At 42.8% G+C, this 27,293-nt stretch overlaps 2 protein-coding genes across 5 annotated transcripts in view; both read right to left on the reverse strand.

The window, feature by feature from the left end:
- Positions 1 to 3,982: 3,982 nt before the first annotated feature.
- ca4a (carbonic anhydrase IV a) lies at positions 3,983 to 9,960 on the reverse strand. Its single transcript, XM_053441629.1, has 8 exons — positions 9,879 to 9,960; positions 6,871 to 6,915; positions 6,279 to 6,443; positions 6,007 to 6,152; positions 5,298 to 5,390; positions 5,139 to 5,205; positions 4,886 to 5,049; positions 3,983 to 4,279 (listed from the first exon to the last, which is right to left on the reverse strand). Exons 1-8 carry the CDS (start codon positions 9,943 to 9,945, stop codon positions 4,100 to 4,102), a joined length of 927 nt encoding a protein of 308 aa, XP_053297604.1. The 5' UTR covers positions 9,946 to 9,960; the 3' UTR covers positions 3,983 to 4,099.
- A 2,793-nt stretch (positions 9,961 to 12,753) lies between these two features.
- The window catches only part of mtmr4 (myotubularin related protein 4), a 39,306-nt gene continuing 24,766 nt past the window's right edge, over positions 12,754 to 27,293 (reverse strand). For 3 of the 4 annotated variants that reach the window (XM_053441952.1, XM_053441953.1, XM_053441950.1), the window contains 17 exons: positions 26,544 to 26,660; positions 25,529 to 25,558; positions 24,202 to 24,284; positions 23,532 to 23,698; positions 23,294 to 23,390; positions 21,002 to 21,115; positions 20,695 to 20,894; positions 20,121 to 20,249; positions 19,090 to 19,201; positions 18,736 to 18,931; positions 18,436 to 18,621; positions 17,965 to 18,135; positions 17,414 to 17,568; positions 15,801 to 17,283; positions 15,530 to 15,640; positions 15,298 to 15,386; positions 12,754 to 14,546 (listed from right to left, as the gene is read on the reverse strand). In XM_053441952.1, the coding sequence (XP_053297927.1) occupies positions 14,369 to 14,546; positions 15,298 to 15,386; positions 15,530 to 15,640; positions 15,801 to 17,283; positions 17,414 to 17,568; positions 17,965 to 18,135; positions 18,436 to 18,621; positions 18,736 to 18,931; positions 19,090 to 19,201; positions 20,121 to 20,249; positions 20,695 to 20,894; positions 21,002 to 21,115; positions 23,294 to 23,390; positions 23,532 to 23,698; positions 24,202 to 24,284; positions 25,529 to 25,558; positions 26,544 to 26,660 (3,618 nt within the window). In that variant the 3' untranslated portion in view covers positions 12,754 to 14,368. The remainder of the gene's footprint in view (positions 14,547 to 15,297; positions 15,387 to 15,529; positions 15,641 to 15,800; positions 17,284 to 17,413; positions 17,569 to 17,964; positions 18,136 to 18,435; positions 18,622 to 18,735; positions 18,932 to 19,089; positions 19,202 to 20,120; positions 20,250 to 20,694; positions 20,895 to 21,001; positions 21,116 to 23,293; positions 23,391 to 23,531; positions 23,699 to 24,201; positions 24,285 to 25,528; positions 25,559 to 26,543; positions 26,661 to 27,293) is intronic. The other variant, XM_053441951.1, reaches the window with a different exon arrangement.

A 27,293-nucleotide genomic window follows, 5' to 3' on the forward strand; every position in this document is an offset into this window, starting at 1 on the left:
GTCTTCAAGACGCTATCAGACATGTACTGAACTCTGGATAATCTCTTGACATTCTCCGGAGAGGTTGTATGTGAGAACACAAATGTCTGCGTGAGAGTGCCTGGACTTTCTCCTGTGTTTTTCCTGTCAGCCCCCATAGTAAATTTTAGATAATGTCTGAATGAGCCAATGTGAGAACACAGCAGGAGATCCTCCACAGGATTTATTGTGAGTAAGTGGGTGTGATGATGATGTTTCAACCACAACGTCCCACCTTCGTTCTCTGACCCTTCTGTTACTATGAACCAGACGACCTTTGACCTTCCATGCGACTGGAGCTCAAGTGTCGTTGAATGGGAGAATAGGGTTTTTGAACTGGCTTTCTAATGATATACTTTGTCAGATCAAAAGGCTTTTGGTCACTTTGCATTCTTTCATCCGTTTACATTCATCACAGAGCTTGATGTAAACGGATGTCGGCTGCTGTGTATAAATGAAAGGATATTCCCCTCTGATCTGCGCTAACCACTGAAACATATATAACATAAACATATATATGCTATATATATGCATATATATGGTCCCTTTGCTGTATTTATACGACTTGACTAAATACCATTGTGTGCTGTACTTTGAAGTAACATGAAAGTTCTGCTCATATCCTATCTCTTCTGAGGAAATTACGCTTTTTGATTGTGACCTAAGGAGCATAATCCAAGAAATGATGGGTTATTGTGCACTGCTGGTTAACGTTGCATCATGACCACGGTCGCAGACACACACCTCCGTGGGTTACAGATGTTAGCAGGTGTGTGAATTTGATTTGAAGTCAGCTGAAATATCTCTTGTTGACAGCTTTAGTGCGTATAGACGCTCTTATGGCAGCATCGATCAACGTGCTGCGTTAGATTAATTTCAAAACGTGGATGCAGGAAGTAGGGGCATCACATAGACAGCCAGTTAAGGTGACAGTGTTTGTTTTTCATGGACAAAGAGCGGCCCAGTGACCTTTCACTGCAGCTGGATATCTGATGGGCTGCTGTGTGTGTTCCAGGGAGGGTCACATTCAATATGAGGATGCCTCTGGTTTCTCACAGGGAGAATGGTGCCCTTTGTCCTGCAGACCCCTGGGACAGGAGGCATTCGAGGGGAGATTGAGGAGTTAGTGGGGTTGTATGGGCGCTGCTGTCTGTTGACTAGAGGTCTGAGGTACCTCTGCGAGATATTAAGCATCCACCCTTTGATCCCCCAGTCTGTCCTGAAGAAGCAAAAGAAGCCAGGGGAATGAAGGGGAGGCTTTCATTCAAACTTTTGTGTACATTCTCTGTCCGTCTCCGTGCATGTCTCTGTGAGGGGCTACTGTCTTCTTCTCAAGCCTGTCCATCACAGGATGCCTTTTGATTTCTTAATGACGAGGAGGGGGAGAAGTTGGAAAAAGGACATGCTGCCTCAGAGGCCAGTTGCCTACTACCTGTAGTGTGTTTGTGTTACTCCAGCAGCTTTGATAGTGAGCTGTGTATGATACAACATTGTTCAGTGTGTGTGTGTGTGTGTGTGTGTGTGTGTGTGTGTGTGTGTGTGTGTGTGTGTGTGTGTGTGTGTGTGTGTGTGTGTGTGTGTGTGTGTGTGTGTGTGTGTGTGTGTGTGTGTGTGTGTGTGTGTGTGTGTGTGTGTGTGTGCGTGCGTGTGTGTGTGCATAGGCCGTATGGAGTGAGGACATTTTGGCCGGCCCTTACTTCTGATTTCTTTCAAAGGGCTGTTTGAGGGTCAAGACTTGCTTTTAGAGTTAAGTTTAGGTTGCATGTGTGTGTGTGTGTGTGTGTGTGTGTGTGTGTGTGTGTGTGTGTGTGTGTGTTTGTGTGTGGTCAAGGTATTACTTATGCTCTGGGGATGTAACTGAAAATAGGTTTAGGTTAGATTTAAGTTGTAGCTAAGGTTAATGCTAGAATATGTCTACAGGAAATTAATGTTAGTCAATATAATGTCCACTGAAGTCATCGACACATAACTGATTGTATGTTTATGTGTATTAATTTGTGTAACCTCTTTAGGACCTTTTGCAACATAACCTCTGATCTTGTTAGGACCAGTAGAGCTAAGGGGGGTAGCAAATATGCTACCCTGAGGTCCTGGTTAACGTTATTAGTAAGGTTTGTATTGTGGTTGGCTCAAAGTTAGGGTAGGCATGAATTGGCTGTGGTAAAGGAGGTTAAGGTTTGTGTGTGCTGTTTGTGTGATCTCTGGCCAATCATGGCCTCCATAACAACAAGAACAAGTCAATTAGAAAAGGATTAAAGGCCTGAGATGCATCAGTGTTCTCTTCCGACAGACTGATGGGGGAATCGGACAGGAAAGTGAGAAGCTGGTCTGTGTGTCTGATCCAGCAGACAAACGACGGAGCCAAGACGGTGTATTTTCTAATATCAGTTTTCACAGTGCAGAGACGAAGAGGCAGGACCGGCACCGGGGCTGAACCCGGCTTTGATCAGTGGTTCAGACGGCTTGAATAATGCAGAGGAGACTGTGTTTAAAAAGGCATGTAGGTAGTTTATTGTTCAGTTGGAACACATTCTCCATATTATTAATGACATTTTCAAGCATTACAACCGGACAATCTCATCCACATCATAAGTAAACTCGATTGGTCATGAACAATTTGATACTTCATATATGCATTCAATGCTATATAAACTTTGTAATACATAAATAACAATAACCGTGCGTCTCATATTAATATACACATTCAATACATAAATACAATGTGTACAATGACACAGCATAAAAATATAAGTTGATGCCTTATGAAACAATGGAAAATATACAGATTCCTTGCTCGATCATCACAATAAATCCTGCTGTCGAGTTGCCCAGATCTCTCACTAGAATACATGACGAGTCCCCTGAATAAATGAGCGAGAACTCAGTGTTGTGTAATTCACAGTCGATAACATTCAGTGCATCCAAGACCCTGTAATACAAGCCATGAACACAGTCACATGCTCTCCAGATAAGCTCACTGAACTTTGCAGGTCAACAATGGGAAATGAGAGTGACAGAGGAGTGTGAGTTATGAATTTGGCGAGCATGGTTTTGTGTATGCAGCGTCACTCCAGCAGCCATGTGCATGTAGTCAATAATGAACATCTAGAACATCGAGACATGCGGGTTTATGAGAGTGCTGATGTGCATGAGGATAATGTCGCTGGTTTGGAAAAGAGAAGTGACACACTTCGCTGGATTTTTCATAAGTGTTGCTGTGTCCTCTTCCCTCAGCCATCACTCTGTGGACCTCTTGTTAGCATAAGCATCTCTGTAGCATAATGTTTGTCTCGGGTAGCCTCTGGCTGTAGGAGGAGGCCGCCTGTAGCTCTGCTCTCAGAACAGCGTGCCTGTTCTTCATGGATTTTCTTTTTCTGATTCCTGTAGAGAATTGCCAAAACCTACTGCTGACTGAGTGACTGTGAGGAGTTCACCTGAGGGCTGTGCTGTGAGCTCCTGGACTTTGAAAAAAAAATTAAAAAGTGCTGACTCCTTTGACCGCTGGCTTTGAAATGGAGCTTGACTCAGTTCTGCTATTAATAGCTCTGTGCCTTTCCCATGCCCCATTGAGAACGACACGTCACGTGCGGTGTCATGGGGCTGGCTGTTGTGCTCAGGGCACAAACCATCGGCTACTCACACTGACGTTAGCGGAAACTAAATTAACCTGACATTGGACAAGGTGGATGGGGTTTAAAGTGTCCGAGGATGTGTTTATGTGCTGGTATTTAAAGGAGCAGACTGTGAAAAATTAAGGGCATGATTGAGGGTCTGTGGTGGTGAATTCACTTTGAGTGCTTGGTAACCTGCTGCTTTATGGCACATTCATAATGTTCAAATAAGACCTACTTCTTCACTACGCATGCATGAATGCTGATCAAACCCTTACGGCACCTTTCATAAGGCATTTCTCCAACACCTTTGTCATTTGTGTCATAAGGGAAGACCACCAGGTGAGTTATGTCTGGACTACAATGTGGTTGATCATCTTAGCAACCATGCAATGATGGAGTTACAAACTGGGGGTTCAGCTGAAAAGTGATACAGAACATATTGTGTTCATGGGTGTTGCAGAGCAGCTCTAGTTGGGACGGGACAGTCCCAGGGCCGTGGCCATGGCGGTGACGAGGAGGGCGGAGCTGGCCAGGATCACCGCACTTCCCGACCGGAACACCTGCCGGCCATTCAAGGGCTGGACCGGCCTGAAAGTCCCAACCATTGGCTTTCCGTCGTGGAACTTGAGCTCGGAGAAGACCCGCAGCTGGAGGAACAGAAAATAAAGATGAATGTTTGGTCCCAGTCTTTTTTGTGGGAATTTGTCAATTTGTTTATGAACTGTACATGGGAGTCTGTGGGTCAGGAGATAAAGCGTGTGGTCCGCTAATCAGAAGGTTGGAGGATTGATCTCAGTCAACCTATGCCACCTGCCTGAGTCACATTTAGAAAGCTAAAAAGTTGTCAGCAATTCAATGAAAATTTAAATCGCAGTTTGATGCCCAAATGGTTAAAATTATCCCAATATTTCACATAAGATTGTCGATCAAAAACAACCCCTCTACAAACTCTAAACTTACTAACAGTGTAAAAGGTAGTTGCCACTAGCTCCACCTTAAAAACAAACAACTTTAAAATGCTACTCATGCATCTTTACAACAGTAAATATATGATTATGTACAGAATTATATCGGTCACCGGGGACATTTGACATTTTGCAGATAATTTAATGTAAAAGTTTTAATGCAGGACTTTTATATTGTTGTAATGGTAATTTTACCCTATGTGATGTCTGTGCTTTTAATTTTCAATCAAACACTGTACCATTGCAACAAAAATGGGGGTTATAAAAATTATTATCTTTTTTCCTGACCTGGTCCATGCTCAGAGGGATGGGGGTCTCAAACAAAGTCCAGATCACAGCCTCGGTGCACCCCGGGGTGGTCAGAGAGCCCTTGTAGCGGTAGTAGCTGGTCAGATTCTGCTCAGACGGGATCAGCTGTGTCAGGGAAATGCTAGACAGAGATGTGTTGCCATCTGAAAACAGAGAAGCCACAGATGAAACTTCAGTACAATAATATGCTGCCATGTTTTTAAGCTGATCATATTGACCTGAAAATACCTACTTGTAGTTGTTATGCTTCGCAGGGCGTTGATGACTGGGTCGTATTTTCGGTTTCCACTGTTGGACCTCTGAATGTGGAAGGAAAAACATTTCATTTGGAGGTCTGACGTGTAACATACTGTGAGTTTGATTTCAGCGATACAGAATTAGAAATGGTTACCTCATAGAAAAACCCAAGGACAGCAACTCCTTCTGGGTCTGACAGGGCTGTTGTCAGGTCAGTGTATTGGTGCTTCATGTGAACAATGTGCAGCTGTAAGTAAAAGATCAACAGAGTTACACATTGTTCACAAAAACTTTTAGATCTTATTTTAACAAAATATATTAAGGGTCCCCTTGTTACTTTTGCTTGAGATCCCTAAAGTCCCTTGAAACACTTCTGATGACATATTTATTCATTATAATGAACATGGGCTCTGTCTTTTTTGAGTCAACTCTTTCTCAGTCAGTTTTGACGGATGAAATCAACACGTTGGTTTAGTTTTTTTTCTTGACATCCTTATCATTCAAATATAAGTTAGTGTATTCAAATGTTTATATATTTCATATATTCCTATATAATATATTTGAAAAATTATGGAAAACAGCAGCTTTATGATTTAACAACTCATTACTGTTTAAGTGAATTGAAGGAGATTGTTATGTGAAAGACAAACAAGTTTTTAGATGACCCACTTTTTCCTGTAGAAAATAAAAAATATGATGTTTTGTGCATCATGGTTTTTGATATAAATCTTCTGCCTCATATGAACCTATTTGATGTCTTTAAGATAATAGAGCTGCCTTCATGTGATCAGATCAACAAACCAGTAGCTTTTCTCAGAAACACTGACAGACTTTCTGTGTAGTGTACATGAAGCTGAAGATACCTCCATGGGATACTGCTCTCCATCGATGGTATGTTCGGAGCCAGGCCCTCCATTGTGGCCCCAGTGGAGGTGGAACTGTACGGCTTTGTAGATGGTGGGCAGGTCTCCACCTGAGATGGTGCTGATGTGGGGAACTCCAACCTGAACTGATGGACGCATACACATCAGACATTAAGATATCAAGCAACGAATCAAAGCATGATTGGCTCTATGGCTATTACGATATATATTATATAAACTCATAATATAGGTTCATTGGAAGATAAACTCACCTGAGTGGCCGTTGTTCTTGATTGTGCCTCTGAAGATCTGCTGGTAGTTGTTGAACTGAAACGGAGTCAGACGATCGTCTTTCAGAGTCTTTCTGGTGACGACGTTGATGGGCGACTGGAATTTTCCCGCACAGTTGCTGTTGGCGTGGTTCCACTTTTCAGGTGCTAGAGGAAGAAAACACCATTTTTGTTTAATCTTCCTGGAGCTTTTGATTCCTTTAGGAGTTCCTCAGGGACCAGTCCTGAGTCCACTACAATTCTTTGTTTCATGTGACAATTTGGACAAGGATTTCAAAAACGTCATATCGGGTTTCATTTTGATTGATTATTCTCAGAATAATTTTATTTTTTTTTTTATTAAATCCTGATTATATTAATTTAGTCTTTATATTCAATCATTGCTTCAAAAAAAACTACAAGATCCTGTAAAAAACGTGTATACTGTGTAAACAAGGCCAAACACCAGAATAGACTGGACTTGTCTGAGGAGAGACATCTTTTTCTTTTTTATTTCTAACTGTCTCCTTAAACGCGTTGTTTTGAGAATTACAGAATTATTATTTTTCTTTTTTTTTTATTAAAATAAGCTTACCATTGCACTGATGATCACAGGTAAACTGGGACTGATAGCACCAATCTGGAAAACAGAAAATGAAATACATTTAGTCGAGACAAGGATTTCATGTTACGCCTCTATCGTGCGTTATGACGTCACCAGCTAATAAACAGCAGGACTGTAATACAAATGATTGTGTGGCTGGCAGTTATCTATACAGATTTAATGTGTATTTACATTTGATTAATAGTTTATTTTTCTTCCATTACCGCAAACTGAATTGAATTGTTTTCCCAATGGTTTTCGACTGTTATTTCTGACCCCAACCCCTCAAAACACAGGAACTGTCTTCCTATTCACTCGAACCTTGGCGTTTGCACTTTATCTTTCCGTGCAATCATAATAAATAGCGAGCCAATCTTTTGTATCAGCAAGGTCCCATTCTCACGTGTTTGTCTGTGGTGGTTATTAATATTTCACAATTGGTTTGCATGTCACCACCCTGTTCTCAGAGACAAATATCTGCAGCTATCACTCAAATCAAATATTTACAAAAACACACATACCATTGGAAAAATATGGGGAGGGTTTCCCACTCTGTTATTACAATTGTATGAGGACGTGAAGGAAGTCAGTGCTTTATTCTTTGACACGTTGGTGAGCCTTTTCCTCCTGCCCTGCCATGATAATGGGAACTGTAAATAAACTAAGCTTGCCCCCCAAGCAAACCTTTTGGGGGCATGGGGGCAGATTGTGTTCACTGATACCAACACACTGGTTCCTCTAATTTAAAGGTTTGTATTTATTTCTTAATGAAGCCTTTGTTGTGGTGTGTGTAAGAGGAGCGTGAAGAGGAAGACGAAAACCCAATCTCACTAATCTCCTCTGTGCAGAATCAGGATTCATTTCCAACCTCCACTCACTTTTACTTGAAAAGTCTCAAGGCAAAGATGGTGACTTTGTCTTGAGGCCACAATTTTACTTTACTGGAGTGTTTCCATTTCATACCACTTCATACTTTATCTGCAGTTGACCAGAGGGAAAACAACATCACACTTTTCACTGCACTACTGTTTAAATTTGTTACTTAACCAAGATACCAACATTTATACTATAACTATTTAATTTATTCAAATAACACTTTTATAGATAAATACAAGATTGAAACTTAACTAAATTACGAAATACTAAATCCCTTAAATATATGGTAATGTGAACTATACATTTATATACATTCATATATATATATATACACATCTAAATATGTATTCAGTAAGTCACTTGTAGTCTTCTCATCCCAGCCAATCAGATTCCTGTCCGCACTATTTCTGCCCAATCGACGCTGGGCTTTGATCCATCGTGGCGCAGAGCAGCTGAACGGTATGAATGAGATGATCAAGACACAGAAGAGGAAACTAATGAGCCACGCCCGCTTGCACGAGAGCTGAGCACTGACGTTCACGTGAATACACATTGTGTGGAGCCAGACATTCTTTCACACACACGAAACACGGAGCGGTCTCCCACAAAATCAGGATCGGTTTCATCCATTTAAGAGCCAGTGCGTCCTCACTCCCAGAGGACGGGTTCACTTAATGTGATCGGCTTCTCTCTCCCTCGCTGCAAACACACTGATTTCTCACTCGCACACTTCACCTGCAGTTGCCCCCCACAGGCTGCACTTGGCCGCGCAGGCGCACGGTGCGTAATTGGATGAGAGAGCAGAACATCCACTACACTGAGTCTAGGTACCTGAGAGTTCCATATAGTGTCCGAGGTGCTTCTTTGCAAACTCTTATTATAATAGACTAAATTATCATCGCTATTATATGGATGGCTCACACTGAGTTTGGTTGTTCTGTTGTGTCTCTATATTATTGGATTTAAGGGTTTAATTGGACTCAACTGCTTAAAATGAGTATGATGCTAAATGGTTAAAAAGATGCATTTGGAATTTACAGCAAAAACCAACAGTGGAGCAGCGGTAAAACGTCCTCTGGAAACCTTAATGACGAACCACTGACCAAATTAGCCTGATGATATAATCTGCGATCCCGACGGCTGCTAATTTACTTCATCATAAAGCTGGTGGCAAACCGAGAGTTTTTTTACATCTCTCAGTGGATTTCACGCCTCAGAATCCCCCCCCCCCCCCCCCCCGCCCCCCCCTGTGAATGTGGAGACGCAACGCAGCTTTATACGCGCGCCTCTGCGGCAGCAACAACTACAAGGACGCTCAAGTCACACACACACACACGCACACACAGAGAGAGACACACACACACAGGCTAAGTTTGCGTCCGAGCAGGTGCACGAGAGAGAGAGAGAGAGAGAGAGAGAGAGAGAGAGAGAGAGAGAGAGAGAGAGAGAGAGAGAGAGAGAGAGAGAGAGAGAGAGAGAGAGAGAGAGAGACCTGGCGTCCTGTCGTTCTCTCTCTCTGAGCTCAGAGGTGTGAGGGCAGGTACGGAGGAGCAGCCCGGTGCCACATCGTGACGGACACGGCAAGTGGAGGACAGCGTCACGCACACGCGCGGGTTTGGTGCTGTTTTGGCGCATGGGTTGTGGGGCTTCAATTTGGGGAGCCTATTGCACAATAGTCTCTCTCTCTCTCTCTCTCTCTCTCTCTCTCTCTCTCCTATTCGATTTTCGGATTTGCGCGATTTGTCAATACACATTTCAATCTCAACTTTCTGATTGGTCGCATGAAGCGACTGTGAACAACTTCATCCTGCTGGTCCCACTGAGGAGATCGATTGATTCCAGGTACAGTTTTGAAGGAGGTAAATCTAGTCATGTTGATGCATCAGTAATCGATCAATTACACCATGTAGGAGAAGCTCACAGATTTTGATCAGGAACATGATAAAGCCTGTGTAAGAATCACTCATGGACAGATATTTATTAGTATTAGACATTTTGATATCAATAAGCAGGTTAACCCATTTGTCACTGTATGCACAGAGGCAAGGGGGATTCAAATAGAGATACCATCTTTTGTGTTGGTCCATATATATTTTTCAATGGATGAATGAGAAGAGACTCACCTCCGGCTCCTGTGCACAGGGTCCACAGGCAGGATGCCAGCAGAGCGGGCACGATGAGCGACTGCATGCTGGCGCTTCTCTGGCTCGACCGACTGGAGGCGACACAACGACTTGTTTTTTCACTATGTGGTCGCTTTCCTGCAGGGTGGGGGGGTCTTATACCTATCCATCAGCATATCCCCACAGGAAAGTCAGAGTGGTGGTCCCTCCCCCTCCAGGCATCGCCACCAATGAAGATACAACCATGAAGGGGGGGGGGGGGGGGGGCTATCAATAGGCTCCTGGTGGGCAGGAGCCTATAGTGAGGAAAACACTTACTGATGATGTGAGGAGTCACAGTACAATAATGATTATAAAAGTGATATTAACACCATTAGTGGACTGAACATCAGCTTCACACCTGTCACTCGTATTCAACCTTACTCCTTTACAGTTAAGGTAACACATCACAGAGGCATTTCAGCCGGCTCCAGCTGCTCATTGAAGTTAAGGGATTTTTTATATTCACATCTCCCACGTTTATAATCACTGTCATTATGATGGTGATGATGGTGACTATTATTAGTATGGCTGCATCATTTTGTCCTATGGAACTATTCTCAATGTTTAAAATGAAAGTAAAAGTAGCACAATATTGAAAACAATACAATACAAAGTCCTGTATTCAAATTGTACATACTGAAGTGGCTTGTCAGTCACGTGTTCAACACTTTGAGCTGCACTCATCTGCACTAAAGGCTCAATATAAACAGAGTTTCATTGATGAAACAACACAATGTGCACAAAATATCAAAATTAAGAGAAAATAACAACCCCTGTAAAGTCTTATATTATTACTATATTGAACTTTTTGGATTGGTTAATAAGCAAGAGGGTTTTATTTGGGGTAAGTGGAATTAACTCATGTTAACAGTTGGGTATAGTCCATAATAGAATGATAGAATAAGGCAATAGGGTGATCTATGATAACAGATTGTTGAACCCTATGAGGCAGATTGTGGTTTGTGAACGTTGTCTGTATATAAAAAAAGGTTTAATTGATTGATTGAATAATGCATCATATTATGTAAAATGATCAAGGTTTCATTGAGAAAAATATCAACATGCTGTTGAATTTATGAATCGAATAAAGAAACAAACAGTGGAGGAGAAGTATTATGTTGCATTAAGTAGAGCTACTACAGTGTACCTCAAAATAGCACTTCGTTCTAAAAGAGGAGATTTACTTTTCACCTGCACATTTTCTGCCCAAAAGACAATTTGTCAAGGAGTATCTTATAGGGACAGCATGACACACACACATACACACACACACACACACACACACACGCGCAGACACCCCCCCCCCCCCCACACACACACACATACACACAGACAACCTCATATCTAAAATAAGATATCAGGTGACATCTTTAAAAGCTTTTTTTTTTTCCAGCTCAGTTCACCTTGTCCAGGAAAACCTATCCAGTTCCAAAAATAAATAAATAAATCTGGACATCTCTCTTCAACTTTTTGGAGAAGTTGGAGCTGTCATCTTAATTTTCATTCAGTGAGTGGAAACGCGCAGTGTGAATTATTGATCCTGCTGAGTGAGGGACATCGGTGTCTTTCCCCCAAAAAACTGTGAATCAGCTTGTGTTGCTCTTCTTGAACACTCGGATCACACAATCAGCGAGTCTGAGAAACTGCAGCTGAGCATGATGAGGGGTTAAAGTTCTCGTCTCCATACAGACCTTGTGTGTGTGTGAGTGTGTGTGTGTGTGTGTGTGTGTGTGTGTGGGGGGGGGGGGGGGGTATATAAGTGAAAACGATATACGTTATATATAGCATAACTGTGGGTTTTACTTCCACCCCGTGTATGTTCCCGACTCAATGTCTCCTCCATCACTGTTTACAGAGAGGAAATGACTTTAGGAACCTAATCAGAGAGCAAGGATACTGTACTTGAAATATTCCACAGGGAATTATGCAACAATCCGTTGATATGATCGGCTCAAAGTGCCTACGCCTGGTTGTAGGAGTGATGGCTGGTGTTTCTTTTGATGGAACAGCTCCGTCTAGTGGACGGATGGAATAATTTCATCTGTGTCGCAGGACTGGACGAAGTGTTAAAATACTCAAAAGCTTCTCATTATACATTTTAAAACCTTACTTTAGATTATAGCAGGATCAGATACACATTCAGGGTTACTTTAATGTGCTAAAGTAGAAAAAACCCTTTAAATACTTCAGTGAATATACACAATATTTTCCTCTAGTTTCAGAACGAATAAATAAATGAATATGAGCACGATCACCATCAGGATATCTGTCACTATTAAGAGTTTGAATAATGAAAAAAGCTGTGGTTTATAATCCTGTCTGTCTCACTTCGGGTCCATCTTGTGTTGTTCTGTGATGACATACATATTTTGAACCTGTGCCAAGCAGTTTTAAATTTGTACAAATTTGTTTGTTTGTTAGTAGGATGATGCAAAAACTACAGCTCTGATATCAATAAAATGTTGTGGAGTGGTGGGACATGACCCAGTGAAGAATGCATACAAATTGTGGTGCAGATTGGGATCAGATTCAGGATTTCTTTTCACTTTCATTAACATTGTGAGGTAAGTCATTTTCAATATTTTCATTGATTTCTCAGAGAATGATTCATGGATCCTGATGAAATAACATAAGACGTGTTGAGGGGATGGATCTAGTGAATTCAAACGAGGTTTCATAAGGGGACTTTTGGGCCGTACTCTTGTAAAGGTTTTTATTTCCTCTTATCTTTTACACTGCACACCATCATTGTAAAGACATCAAATAATCCACATGTTTAGAACCTTTAAATACTGTAACTCAAAGGTAAATGATGAGGCGGAGAAACAGATGATATGATATAATCTTTTATTTTAACCCATGGGATTTAACTTTTACAGTGCATTTCTTTACAACAATATATTCATTAAGTGACAGGGTTTAGCCACCACTACAGATCAGATAACTATGTATGTTACATTTCTGAACTCCTCTGAAAGATTCTGACTTCATTAACACCTTGTGATAAAATCCCAGTGATCAGTTGATGGTTAACCACATGAGCTTAACTAATTCACTCACATCCAATCATCCATTTGAATAGTATCAGTATCAGATTGAAACAGTTGTTAAAGTTTAGTTGCCTCAGTGTTATTTAACAGATGACTCTGTACCGTTAAAACATACAGAGGTGGCCAATTAGAAACCTGCTGCCATCCAGAAGAAAGAAAAAGGCCTTGAAAATAGACAAAACAAAATATGGCACCATTGTCTTAAGGAACAACCAGTAGACAAACACTTTTTTTTTAAAGGGGACCGTGGCCAAACTCCCCTAAACAGAAAGAGAACTCCAAGCACTTTGTTCAGTCTTTTCCCAGAGCAGTCCTTACTGTCAGCTAGCGAGCAGTCGGAGGAGTCGTCAGTCAGATGGACATCAAGCTTTATACGGATGTTGAACCAGTCGTTCTCAAGCACCTCAGCAGAAAATATTACCTCTGTCACGTCAAAGAAAACCAGCGCTACTTTCACTTCACTTCACTTCTCACATCAGGAGACATGAGACATCTGCAGTCTTCCAGCAGTGTTATATTCTCCTCCTTTCCACATATCAAGCACACGTCCCACAAAACAAACAACACGCAGCATTGCATCAATCCGTCCATACATACAATAACCCCCCCCACGAACCCCAGAGCTTCGAATGTTGCAAAATGGCTATACTGGAGATAAGCGTCGATAAAAGACAGAACCACATTGACTGTGCATATACATCATTTTGAGAACACATTGCAGCAATGAACACATATACAACCCACCAAATACACAAGAACATAAAGTCGATCCAGTTATCCATTACATATTACATTCAGGCTCTAAGAAAACAACAAAAAAGATGCGATGGCAAAGTAAACAGCAGATTTCTCCCTTTTGCTCAAGTTTGGTCTCAAATTCCCTCAAATACATGACAGCTAGTAGTGCACAAAATAAGAATACAAAATTAGACTTTTAAACACTGTAGCAGCAATTCTTTTCTTTTTGAATTTAGCCTCCGATAATAGTACTGGTGAAGGCTTTGGAGTCCCTGTCACGTGGAAGGGGGAGCGATTGTCCTCTGAAGCGAGAGACGGTGTCTGTCAGGAGGGTGCAGGTGTTTGGTACTAAAGGTGGGTGGGCTCTGCCTCGGACAGCAGGACGCTGCAGCGCTCCAGGCTGGAAATGTTTTTGAACAGAAAGGGGTTGTTCTGGAGGGAAACCCTCCTCCTGCTCTCACGACTCAATCTAAGACCTTCAAGTTCCTCATCACCGACGCTCAGACAGTCTCACAGTGCAAACTGAGCGTCACAAACAGTAACAATTCCTCCTCATATTTCAACCCCAAACCCACGGCAGGTTTACAACGGGGCTCTCAGCTCATCCGTGCAAAGCGAGCAGGACAGAGCCGAGGCAGGCCACGCTACACGATAAGTCTCTCAGCTGGAGGCTGTGGCGATGGCCTTCTTGAGCTGCTGGCTGCGGATCTCGCGGGTGCGAGCCTCCAGGAGCAGGTCGTGGCAGGTGTTGCAGACCAGCACTGGGTCGTACAACTGCTGGTCTGGGATGGGCAGCTTCAGATGACAACAGTCTTTACAGAACACATTGCCACAGTTCCTGTAGAACAGAGGACACAGAAAGTTTAGATCATTTGATAAACAGATGGGACGACTTAAAGATTACACAAATGCATCAATAAACTACCTCTGTTTATTATCAGCAAAGTCTGAGAGTCTTAAGTCTGATACAAACTGCTCATTTTAAAAACTGATTCAAATCAAAATGAGACCTTACACCTCTTACTGTCTCATTTTCTCAGCAGAGCATATAAATAATTATCTGACTAACAGAGGAGCTTTGATGCTGAAATAAAAGCTTCCCTTTAAAAATACAAAGCAAAGTGTTGAACTCAGGCCAACATTTTGGTAAAACTGTGCTGCAACAAGAATTCATCAAAAATAGAAAATATGAAACTACTCCATAATTGATTAGAGGATATTAGTCATCTGACAGAATTTTTTTCCCTGATAAATTTGACGATCGACGGGATTTGATGTTTCTTGATTCTCTCATATTTTCAAAGAAATCGATTTTGACGACATTTGACCATTATACGTGGTATTTATTGGTAAACAGCTAATAGCTATTTCAATGTTGTAATATTATTTCAACATTGTCCGCTGAGATCCAGGCACGAACGCGGCTCCAGAGCAGGATATCAGAGAACATTTAGACTAAAAACAGGGTGTAAATGACCCCATTTAGAGTTTAATTTGAAAATAAATAAATAACTAAAATACATTTATAATGTTTTACATTCAGAGTGTGATGTATTTATTCATGTAAGAAAACCACAGTGAAGCCCCACCTGCAGTGGTGACGTCTCTTGGCAATCCAGAACTCAGAGTCACAGTTGAAACAATGGGAGGCCATGTGGTCAGGCACCCACCTCGTGACCTACACACACAGACACACAATTTTTTTTGAGAATAGTGTGTGGCAATACGGGGTGCTCAAAGCCATACAGGTGAGGAGGAGGAAAGAAGACCAGGGAGTAGAGTCTATATTAGAGAGACATTGAGCCTCGAAAGGCCTCTGACCTCAGTGTCCCTGGGCTCCACTCGATCCCAGCTGCCCTCAGACAGACGATCCTCACTGTGGGTGGACAAAGAATCCTCCTCGTTGCTGTTGTCCGATTCCCGAAGACACGTCTGAAACAGAGAGACCAGGGAGAGATCAGAAGACGGATGGAATTAATAGAAGAGTTGATACTTCTGGATATAATCTAAAGTAAATATTTATGAATATGAAAGACAAAATAAAAACGTATAGGCTGTCAGACAAATTGTCATCACTGAACAAACTACTCACAATGTCATCCTCGTAGTCGATGTCTGGCTCTGAGGGAGGGGTGCCGTACTGTTTACTCTCCAGCCTCATCTGCAGCTGTCGCACCTGCTGCCGCAGCACCTCCACCTCCTGCTTGTAACCTGCCTCGATTTGCCGCAGCCTCTGCTGGACGGCGTCCATGGGCACCGGCAGCCCATCATCATCGAGGTAAGCTGGGGCCTGAGGTGGCGGAGGGGAGCTGGAAGCGGGGGTTGAGGTGTTGGACACCGGTAGGAGCTGATGGCCTGCTAGGGCGTAGCCGTTGAGGGCAGCAGCGGCGGCAGCAGGCCCATACAGGCCGATGTAGCCTGCAGTCCTGGCTGCAGATAGCCATCCAGGCTGCGTGTTGCTGCTGGGACAACCAGAAGCCTCCCTGCGGCAGCACTGGGACCCGTTACCAATAGCAAAGCCCTGGGAGCGGAGCAGCTTGCTGGCAAGGCGGCGGCTCTGGTAAGAGTTGGGTTGCAAGGCCCGGCTGACACCAGATTGACTGGCACTGCTGCAGGCAGACTGGACTAGACCTCGAACACTTTCCCAGTGAGAGCCGAGCAGTGACAAGTCTGACAGCTGGCTCTGGGAGATCAGATGGCGTGCTGCTACCTGAGTGCAATCCACAGGAGCTGCTGCAACTGTTAGCACACGCTCTCGTCCTTTCACTACATCTGTCCTCGTGTCCTCCTCCTCCTTCTTGGGTTGAACCTGGGGCCACGACTCAGGCTGCTCCTCAATGTTAAAATTCTCAATGAGATCGTGGCTCATTGTGGGGGGTGGGGTGGGGGGAAGCTCTCCCTCATCTGTGATGGTTTCGGTGGAGTCCTCCATGGGAAGGAGTGGTGTTAGCGGTTTCAGAGCAAACAGGCCTTCAGAGTCTGGGAGGCCATTTGCCTGACTGTCAATGTGGCCGTTAAGCAGCAAGGTGGGTGTTGAGAATTCAGGTTGAGTGCCGTTGCAGGGAAGAGGTAAGCACGGCTCTGATTTGTGAGTGGGTGAAGTGGTGCTCTCAGCAGTCCTATGGGGGCTCTCAGCTTCTGGCGGAGGTGGTGGTACTGGAGGGTTTGTGATCTGAGTCAAAGCCTGCTGGAGGACAGGTGTGGGTAGAGGAGTGTGAGCGAGTGTGACCTGCTTCCTGAGAGGGACAGGGGGGAGGGGCAGAGAGGGCAGAGGCTGTGTGGTCAGACAGGGCACCTCCGTAGTCTCCTCCTCACAGCTCTCTGCACCTAGAACATCCTCCGGGGTCTTGGTAGGACTTTGTTGTAGCGGTTTCCCCTCAGCAATGTCCGGTCCAGTGTCAGGTATAACCTCTTCAGAGTCTGCAGAGGTTTTATCCATAGCAGGCGAAGGCTCCAGGGAAGAGCGACCCTCCTGGCAGTGCTTGTTGAGATTGGGGTCACTGGATGTGCGTGTCAGAGGAACCCCATTTTCAAAAGCTGTTAGCAGGTTGTCCATGGAGCGGGTCTTAGGAAGTCTGGAAATTAGACATTTATGGGGATTTATTTGTGAAAATTATACAATTGTGTGTTTGGGACTGACAGCAGTCCAAACAATCACTTTTAATATCTGCACAAACAGTAACAAGAACAGAAATGACAACATACCTGTCCAGGGAACGGGAGGTGAGATCGTCTCCGGTGACATTTGGGGGGAGGTAGAGCTCCATTGAATCATCCACAGCTGTGCAAGGGGAGGAGGTGGGCAGGTAAACAGCTGTCCACAGCTGTAACGCTCGAGTGTGGCAGACTGGCTGCAGCACCTGGCAGACAAATAAGTGATGAGGACTATCTTAGAAGGTCAACATGGACACATGATGATGCTCGATACTCAGTCAGGCTGTTATTCCACTGCTGTGTGTAATAATCACGTTGACGCTTTCTTTGACAGTGCGAATGAGGAAGTGGGATAGATTTAATCTTCGATGTCAAATCTTTGATCTAAAACACAGTTAAAGTAAAAATTGGAGTCACACTATTAATGAATCCAGCCACTTATTCTGCTCAGGATCAAAAAGAAGCTAGGCTCAATTTTATAGTCTGAAGCTATTCCTTTCAAGAAATCACCTTCTCATCACTAACAGTAGTGCCGACCTCCAGTTGGTACTGTATTTAAGTCTTTAACAAAGCCAGAAATAATAATGTAAAAATCTAGGTACCATATCATGACTGGGGATGTAGAGGAAGTTCTGGAAGTTCTTGTTTCCCGTGCGAAGTAGTGACCACACAGAGCAGGTGCGTTTGTAGATGTTCCGTGACTCCCTCTCGCGAGCGTTGTTACACAGAAATGTGCCGTAGAGACATGAGTATGTGTGCTGCACCAACTTGACCTGGACACACGGGAGGTAGAACATGAATTCAGGAGTTTATAACACTCAACTCCCAATTCAATGCAATAACTTATTGATCTGAATAATATAAGTGACAGTTGTAAAACAACAGCATTAGATTTAAATTATTTTTGATGGAGCAATTTCAAAACACAGGCTCCATGCAAAAAAGTTTTTGACAAATTAACTGGAAAGATAACTACTTAACTTTTACCATGGTATCATGTTATGTCCAGCAATATGTTTGACACTTCTGCGTTTACTGGCTAATTAGTCACAAGAAAATACATGACCACCCACCAGGAAGGCCTCGTTGAACTCAAACAGGCAGGGGAACTGTTTGAGCAGCTGGTGAACACTGTCCAGCCACTGCAGGAAGACGGGACACTGCTCGCTCACATCGTCAGCATTCTCCTGGTGGCCACAGCGGTCCCCGAACTTATGGCCATAGTCGAGCCACTCTGTCTCTACAAGCACCTGGAAACCCTGGGGATGAGACACTAGTCAGTAATAAAATTAAAGCTTTTATTTTACTTTAAAAAAAGTACATTTACATTTAATCCAGACCAAATTTCCTTAAGACCCTGTGCAGACTCTCACCTCTAATGTTCTGTAGTAGGGGTCCAGCAGGACCTTGGCGAGGGCTATAATTTGGGGTGTGCGGTCCCACCCGTCCGAGCAGTGAACCAGGACAGGACGGCCGTCCCTCTCTACTGCTGAACACACCAGGGTGGCTGCCTTTAACATGACAGACAGGTGCTGCAGCCAGCGGGTGCTCTCGAGTGCTGAAAGCCAGCTGGAAGCAATAGATAGGACGGATTAGATGAGCCCAAATCTATATAAATTAGGTATCTCTCTGTGTGGTGTTGGACTACTGTAAGCAAGATCCATTAAAATAGGGGGGGGGGGGGGGGGGGAGCTGCTCAGACAGAAAGGTCAAACAGATTGACTTACTTTGCCGGATCCGGAATCTGACTGCATACAGTCCTCAGAGCCTGGAAGCTGTTGCGAATGGCGTGGATGTTGGCCATTCCCATGAACATCACCTCACAGTTGGGGTAGTACTCTGAACACAAACAAACATCAACAAGTCAGATCAAGGTCATCAGACATAAATAATGCTTAGCTTGTAAGCTATGATAGCCTCTTGTTCTGATGGAGGCATTACCTCAGTCAGATGCAAAAATCTGTCAGTAATAGTTTACGTTCCCATAGGAAGATACCTAGGCTGTCAACAGCCAACTGCAAAATACACAGCACTGTCAGCACTTATTTTTTAGTTTTGTCCTCATCGTTTTTTTACTTTGTCCTCTAAACAGATTGACCTTTATAAAGCATATCTAATGGATTTTGAGTTATAATTTTTGTAGGTGACACACCTTTGAAGCAAAATGAAGAATTAAATGCATTTTGGAAACCTACAGTTGTATTATCTGCCCTGCAATCATACAAAACTGGGTAAAAACATTTGTTGCAATGAACCGTTTAACTATTGTTTTTTATTTGTTGGCCGATTTCCAGGAAGAGAAACAAGTTGAATTACGATGTGACATTTATCCCGTGACATATTTTATTGAGTTTATCCAACAGATTTAGACTTTAGGATTCATTGTTATCCGCACATCTAAAGAATATAAGTTTAAAAAAAGTTCAACAACCAGCTGAATGTTGAACTTTTTTCAACAGCTAGTTGTGACATTTGTCTGTTTGTCATTTGGACTAGGAAGACACTGTCTAGTGGGTCAATTTTAGAACAAATCTGCCTCCTGCTCAGGTTTAAGAAACATATTACTCCTGCTGAGGGTTAAGGGCAGAGAATATTGCACCTTATTAATCCCTATCAGACAAACTGTGATTTGTGAATATGGACTATACAATTAAAATATAATTGATTGATTGATGTTATTAGCGATGTGAAAATTATAAATTAATCTAAATATAGAAATTAGTTGTTGAGGGCTGTTTGAAAGTTCGATCACACTAACCTTCACATTCACAGCCCCCGCCCTTGGCTCTGTTAGCCACTGCAGCAGTGTATGAGCGAGCATCCAGAATCAGTAGCTTCTGTGGCACAGTGTTGTCATCGCAGCCAGGGCCGCCTGTCAGAGAAGAGTCTGGAGACACAGAGGAGTTTTATCATTAGGAGAGGATGGTTTAGATTGAACTGGAACAGACAATGAGAAACCATGTGTGAAAGGAGAGAGAGGGATTCAAAGAAGTGTTATATGAATAACATACACTGCTGAATATCAGTGTCTCCTCCTGATAACACAAACAACTTGTTGCTATGGTTAACCATCACAAGCGATTAGCTTTCAAACGGACAGAACAGCCATCAGAAGCAATTTGAGGTTCAGCATCTTGCCATAGGACACTGACATGTGGACTGGCACAGTCAAGGATCAAATCATTGACCTTCTAATGAATGGATGACCTGCTCTACCTCCTGAGCCACAGCAGCCTGCCTAAACAGCAACCTGACTGCAATCAATAAGCCACAATTGTCCAACAGTGCCCACATACATGAGTCAACATTCACAAATAAAGCAAAAGTTTTACCAAAATCACTATCCGAGGAGTCAGGAGCTTCCCCACGTTGTCTGCAGGCTGGTGCTCCACAGGTACCCTTGGCTCCGGTGTCCATCTGACAGGCCTTGGCGATGGACGTCACCAGGTACTCATCATCCGTGTTCCTCCAGCCCCACCAGCTGATCTCAGGCTGGCTGCAACGGGCGATCACAGCACCATTCTTCTGGTGCCTGGAATTAAAAGATGTAGAGACAATAAGCAAAAAAGGAAAATGATCCTGTTCTTGTGTGAACAGGCCAGAAAAAACCCTGGTGTGTGTGTGTGTGTGTAAACCTACCTATAGACGACCACAGGGATCCTCTTCCCGGATCTGAAGGAGGCCACACTCTCCAGCTCCTTGTCTGTGATCCATATGGGAACCAGAAGCTTCTGTGGGTAGCTTGAGCACAGCCTGTGGACAGGAACAAGGGAAATAACGTTATTGGAGGTTATAATCCTGCATTATACCCTAAGTCTGTTGGAGGTGACGTTCATTAAGTTTGCAAGCAAGTCTTATAATGAAAAGAAATAGATTTGTGTTTTGATATTCAGCAAACACACATCTGAGACAAATATTGTGGTTTTCAGGATGATTGCTGCATCACTAACTCTCAGGGTCAGCAGAGAACAAATCACAATGTGCTAGTGCCTCCATCTGTCTCCTCCTCCTCTCTCATGATGCTTCCTTCAATTTCTATTCACCTGCTGACTGACAAACCTGGGACGGTGTGTTTATGTGTGTGTGTGTGTGTGTGTTCCTGTACTCACACCTTTGTGAGGACCATTTTAAGCAGACCCGACAGAGTGAGGACATTTTTGGAAAGTAATGACATTTTGGCCAGTCCTAACTTCTTCACTTTCTCACTGCTAGGGAATGCATTATGCCAATGAGTGTCCTCACAAAGATAGAAGTACAAACCTGTGTGTGTGTGTCTGTGTGTGAGGGAAAGTAAAATACTGTGCTGAGTCACAAGCCTCAGCAGGCTGCGGCTTGTTTAATTAGCCAGTTGTCCTGTGAGTCTGTCTCCCTCAGCAGGATGTGCTCTCCTGGGCGCTAGGAGCAGACTGCCCTTTTTTTATAGCATTTATTTGCCCAGACAGAAAGGGAGATGCAAAAGTCTGACACACACACACACACACACACACACACACACACACACACACACACACACACACACACACACACACACACACACACACACACACACACACACACACACACACACACACACACACACACAATTATTTCTGCTTCAGCGAGTGCCACAATGTTATTTGTGTGTGTGTATAGTGTGTTGGAGACTTGGCTTGGTGAAAGTGTATCTGGCTTGAGAGGAGGCAAATGCAAGTGTACACATTAACTTGTGTTGTTGAAGATATTTAAAGGAACAGTCTGATATAAATGTGTCTTTTGGGTAATAAATATTAACCTACTAATGGGATTCAAGGAGCAAGTCAGCTGTAGTCAGCTTGACTTTGCTACCATAGATTCCATTGACAACCCAGACGTTGTCAACCCTTAATCTGTCAAAATGTCCGTAGAAACTTCTCAGATTAGTTCTGTATTTCAAACAAGCCTAGACTCACAAATAAATTACAAATTAAGATACATCATTTAGAGCTTCCGCACTCTGAGGATGCAATTGTGTGCCACATCGGTAAAGTGAAGATTGTCTAGAACATAATCCACATATGGATTATTTGCAGAAAAGATGATAATGCTGCCGATGTGGTTTAAGAAGTTTCTCTGGGTGTTGTGATACATCTTGACGTTATTTTTTGCCGCAACTCTCGGTAACCACTAGAACCTAACTTCCCTGCTCAGAGGGTCTCAAAGTCTAACAGTGGACTAGAGACATCTGCACCTCCCCTCAGGACCTCTATCAGTGCTACTGACAAATATATACTGACTACAATATGAAAAAAGCTGATATGAAATGATTTTGTCACTCCTATTCACCTGAGGGATGCTTTATGTTTTGGAGCTACAGTTCTAAGAGCCACTTTCTTTCACCTATATTTGTTTACGTTTGGCAAATTAAAACAATTAAAAGTATGCTGAACTAGCTATTCAATTGATCACGTTTGCACTGTACCCATTTGCTGAGACACTTCTCAGCCACATCTTGAGTTATAATTGTTTACCTCTATAATGATTTCTAGGTTGATACCAATATTTTAATTTGCAGTAAAATAGAGAGATAATGCAATCGCACTGAATCTTAAATATGTTTATCATGTCTGTGTATTCAGATCTGGCCCCTTAGAATAAATATGAACTTTGGCAAACATTGCGGAAACTACAACCCCCCAAATGTAACTGCTATAGAGAACAAATATAAATGTGCCATTTCTCAATCTAAGACAATGATGAGATGTGCCATTACACACATAAGCTCTTTCTTACACAAGCTGTCAGTTTGGCCCCATTATGGATCCAGTCCTAGCCGATTCTGGGCCTACTCTCACTCTCTACTCGTAACTCACCATTCACTTTCCGCACAACCATCATGACACCTTACAGTATTTTGTAGCTATCTGAAAAGAGAGAGGTGTCATGCTATTTATAGATGACGTATCTGTGACATACTTGAAGTTGCAGTTTATGTCTGACACTCTCCAGATGTTCTGTGTGTCAAAACCCATCCTCTTGACCTCCATTTCCATTCTCTGACGCACATGATCACCTGCTTACACACACACACACACACACACAGAGAATGGAGGGAGTAGATTATTTCAGGAATGTTAATAGTTCAACAAACTACACAATGCCAGATGTGCAACTGTTCTAAACTTTTGTGTCATTGTCTGATTGTTTTGTGTACCCGGGCGACAGAGATGAACGTGCTGGTCCTCATCGTCAGCGTTGCCTCCTAGACACCATGCATGGTAGGCCAGGGCGAACAGGTCCTCCAGCCGGGACGGGTGAGCTATGGCCCGGTTCAGACGCTTGACCCACTCCTGGCACTGCTTGAATGTTGCAAAGTGGCATCTGTGGTAAACCCAGTGGGAAGATTAGAACAATAAAGTGACAACTTCATGCTTTGGGTGAAAAACTAAAGAAAAAACACTTTTTTCAACAAAAAAAATGCTTTACCAGCCTTTAAACAAGGGTAATATTGTGGCTGTTTAGGAACCAAGATGCCGCTGGCACATCTGCTGCTGAAAGACTGAAGGCTCCAATTGGTTTGACCTTTCCACTCTGCTGTGAAATTAAAGTCTTGTGTCTTTTTTTTCTTTCTTGCAACAGTCTTTAAGCTAAAAACCACTGGAGTCATGTTCATTGTATCCCATTTTATATGTAATATAAATGTAGATATTGCAAATAAAATATTGATTATTGGTTAAATGTGGCAGTGTTTGATATAATTTTCCTCTTTAAGGGAAGACAAAATTACACTATTGTACTATTCATCTGAAAAAGAACAACAACATTGTATTACATTTGATAAATAGCATGAAGGGTTAATATGGTCAGTCAGCTACTTTTCTCACCTGACAACCTTGGAGTCTTTGCAGATGATGTGCAGCTGGAACATATCTCTGCTCTCCACACCGTCTATCAGCTTGAGAGGGACCTGTAGGGGGAGACAGAGAACAAGTGTGGATCAGCCTAATGGCCCACTGTCAGAGCAGTCAGCACATCTGCAAAGAGGTTACCACCCCCTGTCTAGTACAGACTGAATCCAGGTTAGATACACATGGCACAGTTTTAATCCCACTGCAGAGGAGAAGGGGAACTCTGCAGTATTTTTATATTGTGTCTAGATCTCTGTTATGATGCCAAACCACAGTCACAGACCTAGCATTGTTCACAGGATTGTCAATGGCAAATTAGGTAATTTTGCATAGCACTTTTGTACTCTTAAAAAACACTTTATGTACATTACTCGAGTCATATTCACCCACACATGAATACAGCTTCTACGCTTTATTTATGTATTCATATAGTACTTTTTTATTCCAGTCACACACTGGTGGCATAGCCATCAGGGGCAATTTACGGTTCAGGATCTTGCCCAAGGACATTTCTAAATGCGGAATGGAGGAGACAGGGATCAACTACTCCGCTACTCTTTGTGGATTGATATATTAATGAAAGCACTGTCCAGATTTACAGACTCACCCACGCAACTTGACCTTCTGACCAATATTTACAACTTCACAAGCTCCAGTGTGTGGGATTTAGAAGGATCTATCAGCAGAACTATGAATTATAATATTTGTAATTATGTTTTCATTGGTGTATACTTATCAGAAACTAAGAACTATTGTTTTCATTACGTTGGAATGAGTCATTTATACCTAAATGAGGAGCTAGTCCTATTCCAGAGGCTGCTATGATAGACTGTTGTCTCTCTACGGTAGCCCAGAAAGGACAAACTAAACACTGGATCTTGACGTTTTTTTAAAACAATTATATGTTACCCAAAGGCAACCATTGGTTCTCTTACAAGGTTGGTTGTAAGAGGGGTATTTGGTCGTTTGTAATATGCAACTTCAGCACAAGGTGTCACTAAATCCAACACACTGAACCTTCAAGTAATAAGGTGCAAATGTGCATCCTATATGAATGAGAGAATAACTGGCTGAAAACATTGCCTGTTTTTCTATGTTTCAAGGTCAGCCAACATTCTGCACTCCAATCATTTACCAGGAGCTTTCATGGAAAATCATTGTAATAAGTCCAGTGTAAGCACTCAGTTGAATGTAAATTCCAATTTGTCCTTAGAGCCCTGTAATCGTGTGGAGTGAAGAAGAGCTGAATGATTAAGCTGTCTAGACGGTAGCAGAGGGTGGTGTTTTATCATATGGTACTCACAGATATCTCATTGTCCACACCTGGGTAGGTCTAAAACACAATGACACCATGGAGCACACACATACACACAAACAGAGAGGGAAAGAAGGAGGGAGGGAAGACAAAAGACAGAAGGAAATGGAAAAAAATATTAAAACAAAAACACTTGGGAGACAAAGGGAAATGAAGAGTTAAAATGAAAGAAAAACATCAAAGAGAATGAAAGACAACCGGGTGGATCACGCAGTGAGCTACTTGCAGCACATGACCAAACCAAATGGAAATCATGGAGAGAAAGACAAACATGAACAGGAACAAAGGGCATGAAAACAACTTAGAAGTAAGGGATGAGTTGTGAAGGGGTTGGGTGGGGGGGGCTCTGGGTGAGAGGTTTTGGCCTGTTGGCATTCATACAGAGTTCATTCTGTGCAGCTGGGGTCAAGTAAGGACTCTGCCTAGGAAGAAATCAGTTTTAGGTTGTGCTGCCTGAACTCAAAGGATTAATCAAACTCTTCTCTGATAAAGTAACTCCAGGTTAGTTGTCTACCTGTCCTACTCATCATCCAATGTTTCTCACAAGGATTCAGCTTCTGGATTAAATTGCAGGGATTTGGGAAGGAGAGGGAATTTCTCTGCCAGTAAATGCAAACAATTGGCCTGTTTGTCTTTGAGTAAGGTCTGACGTCAGTAGGAGCAAGCTGCTGGACATGAGTGCCAGTGGGGGGCGGTTCTTTGGAGCTTCGATGTCACATTAAACCTCTCCTGCCTAAAGATCAGAACGCAACTCCTGAGGTTGAAAGTGGTACAAACAACGTCACGCCAACTGTGCTGGGGTACCTTATTTAGAAACATATTGGTTAATTTGCTTTGCTTGTACAATTATGTGTTTATTAAAAAATAATATTCAGAAAAAGGGCAAAAAGCCTCCAACCTAAACATTAAAAACTCCTTTAGCCAGCTGTTGGCTTCTGAGGTGGCTAAACTTGGCAGCATTAGTGACACTTGTGGAAGTTGAGTGTCTCTGATGTGCACTCACATTTATGACAGAGTCTTTGAACTTGATGTGCAGCCTGTAGTTAGAAATGGCAATGATGGCTTCATCAGCACGGCCGAGATATTCCACCCCTTCCCCCTGAAGAACTGGGAATGGCACCTGGAGAGACACAAAACACATTTTGTTTTGTTGTATTCAAAAGTTAATTCTGCACCACAAAACATTGCACCAACAGCTTTTTCTTTTGACAGATGTGTCTGATGACTATGTTTATGTGTGTGTCAGTGTATCAGCGTGAATGAGGGAGAAAAAGAGGAAATGGAGCAAGGAGAGTCAGGAGGGACTGAATGAATAATATGCACAACTATGAGGAAAGGCCTGGAAAGTTTTGACAAACAAATCGACCTATGGACACGCAGAAGCAAAAAAATATGATTAAACTATAGAAGGTCAGAGACGTCAGTTTATTAGGCGGTCCTTCATATTTGGCCACAGATACATTTGCGTTCAGACAGAAAATAATGTGGGCCATATGTATATCAGACAACCTCTGAATTTGGAAGGAGTAATCTGATCTCTGGACGCATGTTAGGTTTCAGCAAGTACAATCATAGGACATGAATGTTTGGTTCAACCTTCATGACAATAAATCCAAAATCTGTTGAGGCGACCAAATCTCAAACATCAAACTCACTGAAATGCCTGATCAAAAGTCTGGGATCACCAAATGCAGAAGGATTCATCATCATGGAACCATGATTATCATCTACGTACCAGTAGCACTAGAGGAAA

This window comes from Pleuronectes platessa, chromosome 15 (assembly GCF_947347685.1).
Source record: "Pleuronectes platessa chromosome 15, fPlePla1.1, whole genome shotgun sequence".
NCBI lineage: Eukaryota > Metazoa > Chordata > Actinopteri > Pleuronectiformes > Pleuronectidae > Pleuronectes > Pleuronectes platessa.